This window comes from Doryrhamphus excisus, chromosome 11 (genome assembly GCF_030265055.1).
Source record: "Doryrhamphus excisus isolate RoL2022-K1 chromosome 11, RoL_Dexc_1.0, whole genome shotgun sequence".
Classification (NCBI taxonomy): Eukaryota; Metazoa; Chordata; class Actinopteri; order Syngnathiformes; family Syngnathidae; genus Doryrhamphus; species Doryrhamphus excisus.
Window position 1 is genome coordinate 18,726,414 of NC_080476.1, and position 20,871 is coordinate 18,747,284.

The following is a 20,871-nucleotide window of genomic DNA, read 5'->3' on the forward strand; positions in this document are numbered from 1 at the left end:
TGCTAACAGTCATCATGCTAGCACCTAGCAAGAGGGCCTCAAGTTTAGAAAGTGCCAAGGTTGTCCTATAACCTTCCTACATCATACCATGTGTGTATTTGCCTTTAGACATGAGTAAATTAGCTAAAATGCTAACATGCTAACAGTCATCATGCTAGCACTTAGCAAGAGGGCCTCAAGTTTAGAAAGTGCCAAGGTTGTCCTATAACCTTCCTACATCATGCCTGGTGTGTATTTGCCTTTAGAAATGAGTACATTAGCTAAAATGCTAACATGCTAACAGTCATCATGCTAGCACTTAGCAAGAAGGCCTCAAGTTTAGAAAGTGGCAAGGTTGTCCTATAGCCTTCCTACATCATACCATGTGTGTATTTGCCTTTAGAAATGAGTAAATTAGCTAAAATGCTAACATGCTAACAGTCATCATGCTAGCACTTAGCAAGAAGGCCTCAAGTTTAGAAAGTGTCAAGGTTGTCCTATAACCTTCCTACATCATGCCATGTGTGTATTTGCCTTTAGAAATGAGTAAATTAGCTAAAATGCTAACATGCTAACAGCCATCATGCTAGCACCTAGCAAGAGGGCCTCAAGTTTAGAAAGTGCCAAGGTTGTCCTATAACCTTCCTACATCATGCCATGTGTGTATTTGCCTTTAGAAATGAGTAAATTAGCTAAAATGCTAACATGCTAACAGTCATCATGCTAGCACCTAGCAAGAGGGCCTCAAGTTTAGAAAGTGCCAAGGTTGTCCTATAACCTTCCTACATCATGCCGTGTGTGTATTTGCCTTTAGAAATGAGTAAATTAGCTAAAATGCTAACATGCTAACCGTCATCATGCTAGCACTTAGCAGGAAGGCCTCAAGTTTAGAAAGTGCCAAGGTTGTTCTATAACCTTCCTACATCATGCCATGTGTGTATTTGCCTTTAGAAATGAGTAAATTAGCTAAAATGCTAACATGCTAACAGTCATCATGCTAACACCTAGCAAGAAGGCCTCAAGTTTAGAAAGGGCCAAGGTTGTCCTATAACCTTCCTACATCATGCCATGTGTGTATTTGCCTTTAGAAATGAGTAAATTAGCTAAAATGCTAACATGCTAACAGTCATCATGCTAGCACTTAGCAGGAAGGCCTCAAGTTTAGAAAGTGCCAAGGTTGTCCTATAACCTTCCTACATCATACCATGTGTGTATTTGCCTTTAGAAATGAGTAAATTAGCTAAAATGCTAACATGCTAACAGTCATCATGCTAGCACTTAGCAAGAGGGCCTCAAGTTTAGAAAGTGCCAAGGTTGTCCTATAACCTTCCTACATCATGCCTGGTGTGTATTTGCCTTTAGAAATGAGTACATTAGCTAAAATGCTAACATGCTAACAGTCATCATGCTAGCACTTAGCAAGAAGGCCTCAAGTTTAGAAAGTGGCAAGGTTGTCCTATAGCCTTCCTACATCATACCATGTGTGTATTTGCCTTTAGAAATGAATAAATTAGCTAACATGCTAACAGTCATCATGCTAGCACTTAGCAAGAGGGCCTCAAGTTTAGAAAGTGCCAAGGTTGTCCTATAACCTTCCTACATCATGCCATGTGTGTATTTGCCTTGAGAGTAAATTAGCTTAAATGCTAACATGCTAGCAATTAGCATTTGCAAGCTTGCATTACTGAGCAAGCCCATAATAAGCAGAGTCCCCTCAACAAAGTTCTATTACCATAAACTATAATGCACATGATGCAGTATCCGTGATGAAGGAAGGAGCACCCACACAAAAACACACAAGCACCAGAACATGTGTCACCTCGGTGTGCAGAGAAAGCGAGGAAGTGGATGACGATGAAGAAAGGAGCAAAATGGTTTTCTTTGGGCAGCTCCGAGAACCCGAGCCGGACGCTTGGTCGCCGCCACCTCTTGCCTTGAGGGACGAAGAACAGAAAACTATTCATGTACTTCTACAGGTTCAAATCCACTATCATATAGAACAATAGAGAACAGAGTGAGACCTCTCGTTAGCATACGGGTTAGCATACGCACATGTCTTACTCGGGGGAGATGTTACAACAACTTTGGGATTGACAAAACTATTCATGTACTTCTACAGGTTCGAGTCCACCATCATATAGAACAACGGAGAACAGAGTGAGACCTCTCGGTAGCATACGGGTTAGCATATGGGTTAGCATACGCACATGTCTTACTTGGAGGAGACGTTACAACAACTTCGGGATTGACAAAACTATCCGTGTACTTCTACAGGTTCAAGTCCACCACCATATAGAACAACGGAGAACAGAGTGAGACCTCTCGTTAGCATACGGGTTAGCATACGGGTTAGCATATGCACATGTCTTACTCGGGGGAGACGTTACAACAACTTTGGGATTGACAAAACTATTTGTGTACTTCTACAGGTTCAAGTCCATCATCATATAGAACAACGGAGAACAGAGTGAGACCTCTCGTTAGCATACGAGTTAGCATACGGGTTAGCATACGCACATGTCTTACTTGGGGGAGATGTTACAACAACTTTGGGATTGACAAAACTATTCATGTACTTCTACCGGTTCGAGTCCACCATCATATAGAACAACGGAGAACAGAGTGAGACCTCTTGTTAGCATATGCTAGCATACGGGTTAGCATAAGCACATGTCTTACTTGGAGGAGATGTTACAACAACTTTGGGATCGACAAAACTATTCATGTACTTCTACAGGTTCAAGACCACCATAATATAGAACAACAGGGAACAGAGTGAGACCTCTCGTTAGCATACGGGTTAGCATTCGCACATGTCTTACTTGGGGGAGATGTTACAACTTTGGGATTGACAAAACTATCCGTGTACTTCTACAGGTTCGAGTCCACCATCATATAGAACAACGGAGAACAGAGTGAGACCTCTCGTTAGCATACGGGTTAGCATACGGGTTAGCATACGCACATGTCTTACTTGGGGGAGATGTTACAACAACTTTAGGATTGACAAAACTATCTGTGTACTTCTACAGGTTCAAGTCCACCATCATATAGAACAACGGAGAACAGAGTGAGACCTCTCATTAGCATACGTGTTAGCATACGGGTTAGCATACACACATGTCTTACTCGAGGGAGATGTTACAACAACTTTGGGATTGACAAAACTATCTGTGTACTTCTACAGGTTCAAGTCCACCATCATATAGAACAACGGAGAACAGAGTGAGACCTCTCGTTAGCATACGGGTTAGCATACGGGTTAGCATACGCACATGCCTTACTTGGGGGAGATGTTACAACAACTTTGGGATCGACAAAACTATCCGTGTACTTCTACAGGTTCAAGTCCACCACCATATAGAACAACGGAGAACAGAGTGAGACCTCTTGTTAGCATATGCTAGCATACGGGTTAGCATACGCACATCTTACTTGAGGGAGATGTTACAACAACTTTGGGATTGACAAAACTATTCGTGTACTTCCACAGGTTCAAGTCCACCATCATATAGAACAACGGAGAACAGAGTGAGACCTCTCGTTAGCATATGGGTTAGCATACGGGTTAGCATACGGATTAGCATACACACGTCTTACTTGGGCGAGATGTTACAACAACTTTGGGATTGACAAAACAGGTTCAAGTCCACCATCATATAGAACAACGGAGAACAGAGTGAGACCTCTCGTTAGCATACGGGTTAGCATACGGATTAGCATACGCACATGAGTGAGACCTCTTGAAGATGGAAAAGGGTTCCAGGAATGGAGAACTAAAACCAGGACATCAGTTCTAACCATACCTGGTCAGTGGAGATAATGGTCCTTTTGTGACACGACTGAAATGCAGTGGAAATGTTCTTTCGGGGGCCGATTCGGTGAATATTAACATTTGTATCATTCCCAAACTTTTATGCCACGACTGTATGATGCATTAAAAGTGGACTTTTGAACATGGAAAAAGGGTTCGAGGACTGTAGAACTAAAACCAGGACTGCAGTTCTAACCATACCTGGTCCCCTCTGTTGGGTAAGGTCTGGCACTTGATCTTTTCTTTATATCGAATGCTGAGCTGCTCCTGCTGTTGTGTGCGTCTCTGGACGAGGACAAACAACAAATATCCGATTTGTTTCGTGAGTAACAAATACTATGGAAGTACTAACGGGATCAATTATAGGGGGTACTAGTCTAGTTCCATGTGGCACACCACACCACAACACACCACAACACAGAGTTAGTTGATGAGTCCTGGAGGAGGGTTAGGCTCTAAGAAGGATGCTAAGGTCCCTTTACCTTTCTCCAAGCCGGGACTGGTGCCAGCCGCACTGGCTCAAGGGGTTTGGGCGGGGAGGGGGGCAAAAGGCAGTCCAGATTGGGTAGAGAATCCCCCTTTGTGGTTGTGCAAAGAAGAGGGGCGTGGACCGTGGTCAGCGATGGAGTGATGAAAAATAATAATAATAATAATAATAATAAGGCACAAAGAAACGACTGATGGATGAAGGGATGCAACATACAGAAGGTTTTCAAAATAAAAGTCATGCTCAGAGAACACAGCATATAGTAGTGGTAATAGTGTTTATGTACACGATGCAATAAAGGTATAATATTTTTTTATTATTATTATTCAATTATTAATTATTTTATTAAAGGATTATTAAAGGATTATTAAATGATTATTAAATGATTATTATTATTAAATGATCATTATTAAAATTAGTGTTAATAAAAATTATTATTTTATTAAAGGATTATTAAATTATTATTAAATGATTATTATTATTAAATGATTATTATTAAAATTATTGTTATTTAAATTATTATTATTATTAAATTATTATTATTAAATTATTATTATTATTATTATTATCGCTGTATTGATAGTAGTAATAGTGTTTATGTACATGATGCAATAAAGGTATAATACAAAATTATATTTTATTATTATTATTATTATTATTATTATTATTATTAGTAGTAGTAGTAGTAGTAGTAGTAGTAGTAGTAGTAGTAGTAGTAGTAGTAGTAGTAGTAGTAGTAGTAGTAGTAGTAGTAGTAGTAGTAGTTGTTGTAGTAGTTGTTGTAGTTGTTGTAGTTGTAGTTGTTGTTGTAGTTGTAGTTGTTGTAGTTGTAGTTGTTGTAGTTATAGTAGTTGTAGTAGTAATAGTTGTAATTGTTGTAGTTGTTGTAGTAGTAGTAGTAGTTGTTGTAGTAGTTGTTGTAGTAGTTGTTGTAGTTGTTGTAGTTGTAGTTGTTGTTGTAGTTGTAGTTGTTGTAGTTATAGTAGTTGTAGTAGTAATAGTTGTAATAGTTGTAATAGTTGTAATTGTTGTAGTTGTTGTAGTAGTTGTAGTAGTTGTTGTAGTTGTAGTAGTTGTTGTAGTTGTAATAGTTGTAGATGTAGTAGTTGTAGTAGTTGTAGTAGTTGTAGGAGTAGTAATAGTTGTAGTTGTAATAGTTGTAGTTGTAATAGTTGTAATAGTTGTAGTAGTTGTAGTTGTTGTAGTTGTTGTAGTAGTTGTAGTAGTTGTAGTAGTTGTAGTAGTTGTAGTTGTTGTAGTTGTTGTAGTTGTTGTAGTTGTAGTAGTAGTTGTAATAGTAGTAGTTGTAATAGTTGTAGTTGTAGTAGTAGTTGTAATAGTTGTAGTTGTAGTAGTAGTTGTAGTAGTAGTAGTAGTAGTAGTAGTAGTAGTATTACCACCACTATAATACTAGTAGTAATAGTGTTTATGTACAAATACATATCTACCTATACTAGTAGTAATAGTGTTTATGTACACGATACATATCTGCCTACCATATTAAGATATGCCTTTATTCGTCCCTCAGTGGGGAAATTTTTTGACTTTATTATATTTTATATATATTTTTTATAAGTTTCTCATATTACAACTATTAAAAAATAGCATGTTTTTTAATATTTCATGTTTTATAGCGTTGTTGGTCTCTAATATGACGGCTTTATTAGGAAAAATATTTTTCCTAGTAATATTAATTAATTATTATAAAAATAAAAAAATATTTATAAAAAATATTATAAAATTATTTTTTCTCCACTTACATTACATATTATTTTTTTTCTTTTTACTTTTTTCCCATAATATTTTCTAATAATAAAATTGTAATATTAATTTATATGATGAATTAATTTATATAATAATTTTTTTATAATTCCAGCAGTCAACAAAATCAAATTCCCATCATTTTATTACAACTTTTTGATATTCAATGCGCTCATAACTTACTGGTTCTATTTGGTCTATTTGGTGGCAATATTGCAAATAATAATAAATAATATTGCAATAATATTGCAAATATTGCAACACTATATCGTGGGATGTATTGTACCACATCAACAGTTGACACTTGTCCTTTTTACGCGTCAACAAAGACGCCATTGTTGTTATGAACCTCGCCTACATGGAACGGGAACAATACTCCGCCTGACTAACGTCCATTCCCGAGTGCATCCCATGAAAACAAAAGCCGACGTCTCATTGGCTGGATGGAAAACCGGCGCACATCCACCTATGCTTACCTGACGTTTGAGTCCCGAGGACTGAGCGGGAGCGTTTTCCTCGAACTTGGCGAGCAGCTGCGTAGCCATGACCTTGACTTTGTTGTTGTTCCCGATGGCAGAAGGATCCATCTTTCGCTCGGACAACGCAGTCGCTACGACGACGTGGCTGTCTTCACGACCAGCCTTGGACGCTTCCTCCTGACCAAACATGGAAACACATTTTATTCATCTCCATATTGGATTAGACGTTTCTTTAAATATCATTAAAAAAAAAAAATTTTTTAATGAAAAATCAGCAGTCATAATTATATGAGAATATCATTATTTTAGTAGCATGAAGTTGAAATGTTAGTGTTTTCAAGTCTTCATATTATGAGATACAAACAACAAATAAAGTTTATATATATATATATATATATATATAATTATTCCCATCATTTGTTATAATAATAAAATTATAATAATAATTTATATAATTAATAAATTTATGTATATTTTTTTTTAATTCCAGCAGTCAACAAAATCAAACTCTGATCATCCTATCATAGATGCATATCTACCTACCATATTTTCACTTTATTATATTATATATATATATATTTTTTATAAGTTTCTTATATTACAACTATTTAAAAAATTGCATTTTTGTAATATTTAATGTTTTATAGTGTTGTTGGTCTCTAATATGATGACTCTATTAGGAAAATATATATATATATACATATATGAAATAAAAAAGAAAAAATAAATAAATAATAAAAAAAAATACAAAAATGAAAATACAAAAAATGAAATAAAAAAGAAAATAAAAAAATAGCTACAAACAACAAATAAAGTTGTAATTTTTAGGGGAAAAAATGCTCCAATTTTACAACAGTAAATTTTAGTAGAAAAAACAACAAGAAATAGTCATAATTTTACAAAAATGACATACTTTTAATAGCATAATGTTGAAATATATATAAAAAATTGTCTTAATATTATGAGAAGCAAAAAATAATGTTGGAATTTTTTCTTTAACATTAAAGCTATTTTTATTTCATATATATAGTTTTTATATGTATAGTTTTTTCCCCTAAAAATTACAACTTTATTTGTTGTTTGTAGCTATTTTTTAGCTACAAATAAATATGTAAATGTAAAAAAGAAAAAAATGCTCTTATTTTACAACAGTAAATTTTAGTAGGAAAAAACACGAAATAGTCAAAATTTACAAAAAGCAATTTTTTTTCCATATATAAATATGAAATTAAAAAATAGCTTTTTTCTTTAACATTAAAGCTATTTTTATTTCATATATATGAAATAAAAAATAGCTCTAATTTTAAGGGGAAAAAAGTCTATTCTTTCCTTATTATGAACTCCATGTGTTGTTCCACAAAATATCAAATTGTCATTTTTCATCTCGGACACCCATTCCCTACTTACACTAATTTCCATAATCTCATACCATATTCATATTTGTCCACAGCAAAAGAACCTAAGGAAAGTTCCTCATGGATCCATCCCGACTCACCTCTTCAGACTGGCTGGTTTTCCTTCTCTTCCCTAAACCGTCCACGCCCTTTTCTTTTTTGTCCTGCTGATGAAATGTCATGAAAGTTATTGCAACATCATATTTCATAAAGATATTATGGGATGTCGGGGCTCTGACCTTGGGGTTACGCTTCCTGGAGATGGCGATGCTCTGGCCAAGCTTGCTGAAGAAGGAGATGGGAGATTTGGTGCTCGCCATGAGAGCCGCCTTGTCCTCTGGACTCAGGTTTTGGTTATCTGGACAGACAAAAATAGTAGATAACAGAATGAGGATGAGGAAAAGGTTCCGCTAAATTATTACAAGTATTTACAAAATAAACATTAGTAAAATTTGTTTAAAATCAGCAGTAATTTTACACAAATAAAAACAAAATATTGAGAAAAAAAATAAATTGTAGTTGTGATTTTACAAGAATAACATAAAATCAGCTATAAAGTCAAAATATCAACAGCATAAAGTTGAAATACTTTGTTATTTTTAAGTCGCAATATTAAATTAGAAAGTTAGAATATTATGGGAATAAAGTGAAAATACTCTGGAATTTTTAAATCGATTTTAAAAGAAGTTTTGGAAAATTAGGTTGAGAAAAAATATATAATATAATAATATCAATAATAAAAATTATAATATAATATATATAATATAATGTAAATAAAAAGTTAGAATATTATGGGAATAAAGTGAAAATACTATGGAATTTTTAAATCAATTTTAAATATAGTTTGAAATTTAGTTCTAAGTTTTGGAAAATTAGGTTGAGAAAAAATATTATATAATAATATAAATTATATAAATTATAATATATATAATATAATATAAATAAAAAGTTACAATATTATGGGAATAAAGTGAAAATACTACGGAATTTTTAAATAAATTTTAAAAGAAGAAATACTTGTAAAAAGATTATAATGGAAAATAAAGAGTAGAAAATAGTGTTAATATTAAAGAAAGAAATGTGTTATTTTCTATGTAATATTATGTAATTTATGGAAAACTTGGTTATAATATTCAGTGGATAAAGTCAAACTATTAAGAGGAAAAAGTTGTATTCTACAAGGAAAAATTAGAGTTGAAATATAGTTCTAAGTTTTGGAAAATTAGGTTGAGAAAAAAATATAATAATATAAATTATAATATATTATATATATTATAATATAAATAAAAAGTTAGAATATTATGGGAATAAAGTAAAAATACTACGGAATTTTAAAATCAATTTTAAAAGAAGAAATACTGATAAAAAAATTATAATGGAAAATAAAGAGTAGAAAATAGTGTTAATATTAAAGAAAGAAATGTGTTATTTTTTAAGTAATATTATGTAGTTTATGGAAAACTTGGTTATAATATTCAGTGGATAAAAGAGGAAAAAAAGAGGAAAAAGTCATATTCTAAGAGGAAAAATTAGTTGAAATATAGTTCTAAGTTTTGGAAAATTAGGTTGATTTTATAATATAATAATATAAATTATAATATAATATAATATATATAATATAATATAAATAAAAAGTTAAAATATTATGGAAATAAAGTGAAAATACTACAGAATTTTTAAATCAATTTTAAAAGAAGAATGTTGAAAAATTTATTTAAAAAGTTATAATTTCATTTGATTTCAGAAACTCATAAAGGAAAATAAAGAGGAGGAAATAGAGTGAATTATGCCCTGAATTCTGCCTGGCACAGCAGTAGAACATTTCTATGACGTCACAGACGGCACAGACAGCCTCTCACCTCCGGGTGGCACTGTGTCCTTGAACATCTCGTAGAACTGGCTGAGGTACATGACCATGGAAAGCTTGTCGGGCTCCACAACAGAAGACATCTCCTTGCCCGTCATGCAGGGTGAGATGCCAAATTCTCTCTCCGCCAAGTCAAATCCCAACTGGTTGTTCTTTTCCTGGTCTCGCTCGTCCAGACGCTCGAAGTCACTGAAGGCAGCAAAAGGGAAAACAATCAAATTCAATAACAAAACCAACAAAAACTGCTTTGAAAAGAAAATAAATCATAACTTAAAAGCCTGGAAAGACACGGCATTGGACCGTGGGGAGCCAAAGCGCGGGCCGGAATTGTTTTATCATCATCCCACAGCACATTCTAAACATTTAATTTAACAAGACAAGACAAAAATAAAAAAAAATCAGCAGTTATTTTACTTTATTAAAGTCAAGATATTAATGGAAATATATTTTAGACAATAATATTCCAACATTAGGAAAACAAAGACCAGCCTTTTATTAGCATAAAGTTGGAAATATTCAAGAAAAAAAAAAGACGGTAATGAAAAAAGTTGTAATTTTAGGAAAAATTGGGAATAACATCCAAATATTATGGCATTAAAGTCATAACATAAAAAAAAAGTTGGAATTCTTAGGAATTGTGTCCAAATCCGAACACAATGAATCAGGATTTGCAGTTAACAAAAACAATTATATGCATGCTAACTGGAAGGAGACATTATCCCAGGGGTGTCCAAAGCGCAGACTGGGGGCCTTTTGTGTACCCGCAACCGTTTTTGTTTTGTTTTTTTCAGCAGTAATTTTACACAAATAAAGTAAATAAATAAAATAAATAAGTAAAATAAATAAGTAAAAATATAAAATATAAAATATAAAATATAAAATATAAAATATAAAATATAAAATATAAAATGTAAAATATAAAATATACAAATATACATAAATGAGTAAAAAAAATATTGAGAGAAAAAAAGTTGTGATTTTATGAGAATATCAGCTATAAAGTCAAAATATCAAAAGCATAAAGAGCATGAAATACTTTGTTAAAGAAGAAATCGGTTATGTTTAAGTCGTAATATTAAATTAGATTGAAGAAAAACTTTGAATATTATGGGAATAACGTGACAACATTACGGAATTTTTAAATCAATTTTAAAAGAAGAATGTTGAAATGTGTATGAAAGTTATAATTTCATAAACTTATAATCAAGTCAAAATATCAAGAGCATAAAGTTGAAATAATTTGTTAAAGAAGAAATCGGTTATTTTTAAGTCGCAATATTAAATTAGATTGAAGAAAATTTATTATAAATTATTGAAAAACAAGATTATAAAGAGAAAAAAATAATAATTTGAAGTGAATAATCTTGTAATATTATGAGGAAAAATAATGTTATTTGCATGGAGTTGAAATGTTTAAGAAATATTGAAGAAAAAAATATCTATATTTTTAATTTTTAAGTTGTAATATGATGAGAAACAAAGACAGAAAATAAATAATAAAAATAATTTAATGATTTATTATTTTTTTTATTTGTAATATTTAATTAAATAAATAATAATTGATAAATATTCATTAATATTTATTATTATTTGTTATTATTCATTTATATATATATATATATATATATATATATATATATATATATATATATATATATATATATATATATATATATATATATATATATATATATATATATATATCCATCACAATGCTGTTATCTACAAGAGAATCGCTTAATTTAATCGCTTAACTTAATGTCAGCTGGTCCTTTTGTGGCAGGGCTGAAATGCTGTGGAAATTTTTTTTTGTATTAAATTTTTTTGAAAATGAACATTGCTGTCATTCTCAAAACTTTTGGTCATACATCTCGTGACAAAATGGTGCAAAAAAAAATATGGTAGGCAATTTACTGTAAATATTAAAATATTATTACTGGAAGCGGCAAAGAAATTCCATTACTCGGCAATTACCTCAGAGTCCATATAAAAACATTAGCTTGTTCCATCGAGTACGGAATGCACTCTGCCTTTTCACATGTGTACATTTACCCCCCCCCCCGCCCCCCGCGCCCCCGCCCCACCCACCCCCCCAAAGCAGCTGTTACAGCACTAATAGCTCACAACATTAACTGCCATGTTCCTCCAAGAGGTCATTAAACTGCATTATGGCCGCGGTGCATTCACACGCGTGTATGCGAGCGAGGAAAAAACAGAAGTCGACGCCCTGTTCCGACACTCACATGAGATCTGGCCGGTATCGATGAATGAGCGCGCACAGGGCCAAGCCGCTCTTCCATGACATGGTGAGATCTTTAACGCAAACGTTCCGATATCCGTCCGTTTGTCGCTGGCACCAGTTGAGAAGTTTACTGGATCGAGCGATGGATTCTGAAGAGGCAGGAAGAGGAAAGAAACGATAAAACATAAAACAGCACGGCACGGCGCACACGCATGATATGGACAAAAATATTTGGACATTATTCAATCCCAACACAATAAATCAGGGGCCTTTTGTGACCCGCAACAGTTTTTTTTTTTGCAAAATAAACATTTAATTTATTAAATTTAATTAAAATCAGCAGTAATTTTACACAAATAAAGTAAAAATATTGAGAGTAAAAAAAGATGTAGTTGTGATTTTTACATAACATAAAATCAGCTATAAAGTCAAAATATCAAACGCATAAAGTTGAAATAATTTGTTATTTTTAAGTCGTAATATTAAATTAGATTAAAGACAAAGTTAGAATATTATGGGAATAAAGTGAAAATACTACAGAATTTTTAAATCAATTTTAAAAGAAGAAATACTTAATATTAAAGAAAAAAAAATTGTTATTTTTTTATGTAACATTATGTAATTTATGGAAAACTTGGTTATAATATTCAGTGGATAAAAGAGAAAAAAAGAGGAAAAAGTCGTATTCTACGAGGAAAAATTAGAGTTGAAATATAGTTCTAAGTTTTGGAAAATTAGATTGAAAAAAATATATAATAATATAAATTATAATATATTTAGTATAATATCAATAAAAAGTTAGAATATTATGAGAATAAAGTGGAAATACTACGGAATTTTTTAATCAATTTTAAAAGAAGAAATACTGATTAAAAAAAACTTATAATGGAAAATAAAGAGTAGAAAATAGAGTTAATATTAAAGAAAAAAAAATGTTATTTTTTATGTAATATTATGTAATTTATGGAAAACTTTCTTATAATATTCAGTGGATAAAAAAGGAAAAAAAGAGGAAAAAGTCGCATTCTACGAGGAAAAATTAGAGTTGAAATATAATATAAAATAAAATATAAGTTTTGGAAAATTAGGTTGAGAAAAAAATATAATATAAAAATATAAATTATAATATAATATGTATAATATAATATAAATAAAAAGAATATTATGGGAATAATGTGAAAATACTACAGAATTTTTAAATCAATTTTAAAATAAGAAATACTGATTAAAAAAAACTTATAATGGAAAATAAAGAGTAGAAAATAGTGTTGAGTAGAAAAAATTTGGTTGAGAAAAAAATATAATATAATAATATAAATAATATAAATTATAATATAATATATATAATATAATATAAATAAAAAGTTAGAATATTATGGGAATAAAATGAAAATACTACAGAATTTTTAAATCAATTTTAAAAGCAGAATGTAAAATAAAGAGTAGAAAATAGAGTTAATATTAAAGAAAGAAATTTGTTATTTTTTATGTAATATTATGTAATTTATGGAAAACTTGGTTATAATATTTAATGGATAATAGAAGAAAAAAAGAGGAAAAAGTCATATTCTACGAGGAAAAATTAGAGTTGAAATATAGTTCAAAATTTTGGGAAAAAAAATATAATGTTGTGGGAATAAAGTTATTGTATTACAAATACTATATAAATATAAATACATGGTAAAATATTCAGTATATGTGTAAAGCAAAGGTGACTTTTTAGCATATGTCCATTTCCTAAACATCAATATGAGTATATAATGCCCCCCCCCGACCCCCCCAGTCATGCTGAGGCTGTGCCGGGGCTCGTAAAGGTTTACCACCCATGACTCCATCGCCCATGAGTACCAGTATAAACCAGTTGATAAGGAAGCTAATGAGCCATGAAGGGTCAATTGTTTACGGCCATAAACCATAAACCACATGGGATGCGGGGATGCGGGGGCAGCGGGTGGCGGGTGGCAGAGGATGCGCGTAGCTCGAGCGCCTTCATGAATGAACGATGATGTGTAGAACGTGAACATAATGATAACCAACCATTCCTGGCCAACTTGGGCGTGGAGGAGTTGATCACGTTCTCGATTTCGATGCGCATCTCCGTGGACTCTCCCGTGTCCATGAGATGCCGTACCTGGAAGTCATTTCATGTCAAATTCAGTTTTTCATGATATGATGATTCGACAGTTTCACTGGTGCAGGGGTGTCCAAACAGTGTCCTGTACCCAGTGAGGGACACGCTCATACTTTGTATACCGTATTTCAGCTTGGACATGGAGGAGAAATATTTCACCCAATGGGATGATATTTTTAGAATTCAATTCGGAATTGTTTTCACCTAATATTTTTATTTTATTCTCCTAAAATTACAGCGGTTTAATTATTAATTATATAATTTATTTTTATTTTTATTTTTATTTTTATGATTTTTTTTTAATTCTCTTTATTATATTAATTTAATTAAATTTCCAACTATTTCAACATTTTCTTCTTGTAATTATGACCACAACCATATTTTCCAAAAATCACAACTTTGTTTTACATAATATTACAACTTTATATAAAAAAATATATATACCAAATGCTACTAAAAAATGACATTTTTTATGTTTTTTCTCGTAAAAGTGCAACTTGTCATCTCGTTAAAATACATCTTTTTCCCCCAACGGGATGATATTTTTAGCATTCAATTCGGAATTTTTAATTTTAATTTTAATTTTAATTTTAATTTTAATTTTAATTTTAATTTTAATTTTAATTTTAATTTTAATTTTAATTTTAATTTTAATTTTAATTTTAATTTTAATTTTAATTTTAATTTTAATTTTAATTTTAATTTTAATTTTTGTCTTAATATTTTGACGACCATTTTTAATGTCTTTTTTCTAGTAATTATAATATTAATAATTATAATAATATTAATAATTAATAGTACATTTGGCTTAATATTTCAAAAATGTTAATTAAAATATTCTTGCAAACTTTTGATCATTAAAATATTTTTTTTTCTATATTTTGACTTTATTCTCCTAAAATGCTTGCTGTTTTTTCAACTATTTCAACTTTCTTCTTGTAAATTGTCTTCTGTAAATATTACAACTTATTTATTATTTAAAAAATTAAAAAAATAATCATTAAATTATGCTTGCAAAATTTTGATCATTAAAATTCTACTTTTTTTTTACTTTATTCTCCTAAAATGTTTGCTGGTTTTTCAACAATTTCAACTTTCTTCTTGTAAATTGTCTTCCGTAAATATTACAACTTATTTAAAACATGTCTTTTTTCTTGATATTCCAACTTGATGTTACTAAGACTGCGGGCCGCACTTTGGACACCCTTGCACCAGCGAGTGCAGGATTCTGCTGCAAGTCACCTGGCTGGCTTTGAGGAAGTTGAGGCTGACGTTGGGGTAGCGGGTGGTCGGATCCACGCTGTACTGACTGAAGTTCTTGCTGACGTTTTCTGGTGTCGTCTGGGGCAGCAGACGGTAGATGCTCTCCCTGAGCGGGGGGTAAAATTTTTTATCATATCATATTCCAGGTATTCCTCAAAAAACATGTTTTTTTTTATATAATACCATTCACATTTTTAACTTATCTTTTATACATTTTAAGAAATTTTAGTTTTTGTGTTACTACCCCAACCTTCCATAAGTGGGTCAAAAATGACCCGGTCAGGTTGTTTTCTTGAAATATGTTTGTAATGAAAATTTTTTATAATTTCATATTCCAGGTATTCCTAAAAAAAACATGTTTTTGATATCATGCCGTTCAAATTTTTAAAAAATTTTTAGAAATTAAAAATTTTTTTTTTAATTTTTTAAGAAATTTTAAGAAATGTTAAGAAATTTTAGTTTTTGTGTTACTACCCCAACCTTCCATAAGTGGGTCAAAAATGACCCGGTCAGGTTGTTTTCTTGAAATATCTTTGTAATGAAAATTTTTTATAATTTCATATTCCAGGTATTCCTCAAAAAACATGTTTTTGATATCATGCCATTATTTATATTGCAGGAATAAAGTTTATATTATTTATATTATAATATTAACATCATATTCAAATATTATGATGATAAAATCAAAATATTAATCACAATAATCAAATCAAAATATTACGGAAATAAATAATAATAAATAGTTACTAAAAGGAAAAGTCAGTAAAATGGTATTCTACCAAAAAAAAATTCACATAAATTTCATCTTGGTAGCATACAGTTGAAATATTATTAAAATAATAGTTTTTTTTTAAGTACTATGATGAGAAACAAAAAACAAAATATTATGCGAGTAAAGTCAAAATATTACAAAAAGAAAATTCACAAAAATTAGTTAAGAAAAAAGTTGAAAAATTTGGAAAATCCCAAAATAAAACCGCAAAAATGAGCAAAAGCCTAAGGCCCAATATTAACATCATATTCAAATATTATGATGATAAAATCTAAATATTATGGAAATAAATAGTAATAAATAGTTACTGAAAGGAAAAGCCAATAAAATGGTATTCTACCTGAAAAAAAAATTTCACCTAAATTTCATCTTGGTAGCATAGAGTTGAAATATTATTAAAATAATACTGTTTTTTTTAAGTACTATAATGAGAAACAAAAAATATATATAATGGGAGTAAAGTCAAAATATTACAAAAAGAAAATTCACCAAAATTAGTTTAAAAAAAGTTGAAAATTTTGGAAAATCCCAAAATAAAACCGCAAAAATGAGCAAAGGCCTAAGGCCCAATATTAACATCATATTCAAATATTATGATGATAAAATCAAAATATTCTGGAAATAAATAGTAATAAATAGTTACTAAAAGGAAAAGTCAGTAAAATGGTATTCTACTGAGCATAGAGTTGAAATATTATTGAAATATTTTTTTAAGTACTATGATGAGAAACAAAACAAAACAAAATATTATGGGAGTAAAGTCAAATTATTACAAAAAGAAAATTCACAAAAATTAGTTAAGAAAAAAGTTGAAAAATTTGGAAAATCCCAAAATAAAACCGTAAAAATGAGCAAAGGCCTAAGGCCCAATATTAACATCATATTCAAATATTATGATGATAAAATCTAAATATTAATGAAATTGATAAAATCAAAATATTCTGGAAATAAATAGTAATAAATAGTTACTAAAAGGAAAAGTCAGTAAAATGGTATTCTACCAAAAAAAAAAAATTCACCTAAATTTCATCTTGGTAGCATAGAGTTGAAATATTATTAAAATAATACTGTTTTTTTTTAAGTACTATGATGAGAAACAAAAAAAAACAAAATATTATGGGAGTAAAGTCAAAATATTACAAAAAGAAAATTCACAAAAATTAGTTAAAAAATAAAAATAAAGAAAGTAAAAAAAGAGTTGAAATATTACAAAAAGAAAATTCACAAAAAATTGTTTAAAAAAAAGTTGAAAAATTTGGAAAATCCCAAAATAAAACCGCAAAAATGAGGCCCAATATTAATATCATATTCAAATATTATAATGATAAAATAAAAATATTATAGAAATACATTCCGCTACGATGCTCTCATCCTATTAGCAATAACAAAGGTGTGACCGATGCTTAAAATCACAGACGCGTATTTGCTCGTAAAACATTCCCGGATTAAGGGGGCGTGTCTGAATAGCAACGACATGCGTGTGTGTGCGTGCAGCCGCATGTCCCTATTGCGCAATCGTTCGAATTCGGGAGTATGTCAGTCCTCACCTCTCAGCCAGAACCTCTGCAGGAGTTTTTCCCTGAGCCCAGCTCTTCACCATCCACGCCGAGTCCATGGCTGCCAGGAACCCCCGAGCAATGCCGGTACCCATGGGCCAAAAGGGCTGGACAAAACATGGCGTTGAACTTCAACGACACCAATATGGCCGCAAAAAAAAGGTCATGTGACTAGAATAAAGCTCTCACCTCCAATAGGCTGTCTCCAACCAGCGCCACCAGCAGCTTGTGGCCGTTGCGCTGACGCACCATGGCGGCGTTCTCCGACGCGTACATGCACGTGAAGTCAAACATGGCGACATCGGGCTGGCCGTAGTGGTTGATGGCGAAATCCAGCGTGGGGAGCTGGTGGTTGGTGGAGAAATCGGCAGCCTCGCGGGCGTAAGACAAAAGGGCGACCTGGTCCACGTTTGCTCTGGACAGCAGCAGTTCCGTGTCTGCATAGTCCTGCAGGGATCGGGTAAGAAGGCTAGCCGTCAGGGCTTGGGGTCTACAGTATATTACATTAGGATGTCAGTACTAGAAATATACTACAAGTAGTAATACTGCATGGGATATTTGGAAAGAAGTGGCTAGCTAGCAACGCTAGTCAAACCTCCTCCACCGAGGAGCATACACTGAAAAACGAAAGGATTTATTTTATTTTATTTTATTTTATTTTATTTTATTTTATTTTATTTTATTTTATTTTATTTTATTTTATTTTATTTTATTTTATTTTATTTTATTTTATTTTATTTTATTTTATTTTAACATCATATTCAAATATTATGATGATAAAATCAAAATATTGATCAAATCAAAAATGATCAAATCAAAATATTATGGAAATAAATAATAATAGTAATAACTAAAGTAGTAACTAAACTATAGTAACTAAAAGGAAAAGTCAAAATAGTTTTAAAAAATCTATAAAACAACAATTGCAGAAATTGAAGAAAACACAGTTGTAATTTTACCAAAATATTAAAATATAAAATGGTATTCTACTGACTAATTTTTTTTTAACTAAATTTAATCTTGGTAGCATAGAGTTGAAATATTATTGAAATAATATCGTTTTTGTTTTTTTTAAGTTCTATGATGAAAAAAACCAAAATAATATGGGAATAAAGTCAAAATATTACAAAAAAAAATCACAAAAATTTGTTAAGAAATAAGTTGAAATATTTGGAAAATCCCAAAATAAAACTGCAAAAATTAGCAAATGCAAACATTTACACTAATTTGAGAAACAAAACAAAAACAAAATATTATGGGAATAAAGTCAAAATATTACAAAAACAAAATTCACAAAAATTAGCTAAGAAAAAATTTGAAATATGTGGAATATTCCAAAATAAAACCGCAAAACTGAGCAAAGTCCAAAGTTCATATTAATTTGAGAAACAAAACAAAAACAAAATATTATGGGAGTATAGTCAAAATATTACAAAAAGAAAATTCCCAAAAATTAGCTAAGAAAAAAGTTGAAATATTTGGAATATTCCAAAATAAAACTGCAACAATTATCAAAGGCCAAAGTTCATACTAATTTGAGAAACAAAACAAAAACAAAATATTATGGGAGTAAAGTCAAAATATTACTAAAAGAAAATTCACAAAAATTAGAAAAATTTGGAAAATCCCCCCAAAAAATCGCAAAAATTAGCAAAGGCCAAAGTTCATACTAATTTGAGAAACAAAACAAAAACAAAATATTACAAAAAAATTCCCAAAAATTAGTTAAGAAAAAAGTTGAAATATTTGAAATATTCCAAAATAAAACCGCAAAAACGAGCAAAGGCCAAAGTTCATATTAATTTGAGAAACAAAACAAAAACAAAATATTATGGGAGTAAAGTCAAATTATTACTAAAAGAAAATTCACAAAAAATTAGTTAAGAAAAAAGTAAAATAATGTGGAAAATCCCAAAATAAAACCGCAAAAAATAGCAAAGGCAAACGTTTATACTAATTTGAGAAACAAAACAAAAACAAAATATTATGGGAGTAAAGTCAAAATATTACAAAAAGAAAATTCACAAAAATTTGTTAAGAAAAAAGTAGAAAAATTTGGAAAATCCCAAAATAAAATTGCAAAAATTAGCAAAGGCCAAAGTTCATACAAATTTGAGAAACAAAACAAAAACAAAATATTACAAAAATTACAAAAAAAATTCCCAAAAATTAGTTAAGAAAAAAGTTGAAATATTTGAAATATTCCAAAATGAAATTGCAAAAACGAGCAAAGTCCAAAGTTCATACTAATTTGAGAAACAAAACAAAAACAAAATATTATTGGAATAAAGTCAAAATAATACAAAAAGAAAATTCACAAAAATTAGATAAGAAAAAAGTTGAAATATTTGGAATATTCCAAAATAAAATTGCAAAAATGAGCAAAGTCCAAAGTTCATACTAATTTGAGAAACAAAACAAAAACAAAATATTATGGGAATAAAGTAAAAATATTACAAAAACAAAATTCACAAAAATTAGCTAAGAAAAAAGTTAAAATATTTGGAAAATCCCAAAATAAAACCGCAAAAATTAGCAAAGGCAAACGTTTATACTAATTTGAGAAACAAAACAAAAACTAAATATTATGGGAGTAAAGTCAAAATATTACAAAAAAAAATCACAAAAATTAGCTAAGAAAAAAGTTGAAATATTTGAAATATTCCAAAATAAAATTGCAAAAACGAACAAAGTCCGAAGTTCATACTAATTTGAGAAACAAAACAAAATATTACAAAAGATTACAAAAAAATTCCCAAAAATGAGTTAAGAAAAAAGTTGAAATATTTGAAATATTCCAAAATAAAACCGCAAAAACGAGCAAAGGCCAAAGTTCATATTAATTTGAGAAACAAAACAAAAACAAAATATTATGGGAGTAAAATCAAAATATTAGAAAAAGAAAATTCACAACATGCCAGATGTCACTCTGCTTTCCTGTGGAAGTGGTCCAGGGACCGGGAAGGAAACTTTTCCATACTAAAACCTCCAGCGAGTGAGCAAGTGTGCTTAAGTTGGCTTGGTTAGACCATTAGCCCGGAGTAGCAGCAAACACACCGGAAACAATAGCAGCCCGTACGTACGTGCGTGCGGCTTTTTTGTTTACTCGACAGTCTAAATGATATT

The 20,871-nt window shown here is 30.4% G+C and overlaps 1 protein-coding gene across 29 annotated transcripts in view; it reads right to left on the minus strand.

Annotated features, from left to right (window-relative positions):
- The window catches only part of mical3a (microtubule associated monooxygenase, calponin and LIM domain containing 3a), a 95,330-nt gene that overhangs the window by 53,013 nt on the left and 21,446 nt on the right, over positions 1 to 20,871 (minus strand). For 13 of the 29 annotated variants that reach the window (XM_058086378.1, XM_058086381.1, XM_058086389.1 and 10 more), the window contains exons 8-19: positions 17,935 to 18,192; positions 17,737 to 17,852; positions 15,397 to 15,523; positions 14,061 to 14,154; positions 12,025 to 12,172; positions 9,774 to 9,970; positions 8,154 to 8,272; positions 8,016 to 8,081; positions 6,518 to 6,697; positions 4,276 to 4,371; positions 3,995 to 4,078; positions 1,799 to 1,912 (exon numbers count right to left, since the gene is read on the minus strand). In XM_058086378.1, the coding sequence (XP_057942361.1) occupies positions 1,799 to 1,912; positions 3,995 to 4,078; positions 4,276 to 4,371; positions 6,518 to 6,697; positions 8,016 to 8,081; positions 8,154 to 8,272; positions 9,774 to 9,970; positions 12,025 to 12,172; positions 14,061 to 14,154; positions 15,397 to 15,523; positions 17,737 to 17,852; positions 17,935 to 18,192 (1,599 nt within the window). The other 16 variants (XM_058086404.1, XM_058086408.1, XM_058086406.1 and 13 more) reach the window with 10 other exon arrangements.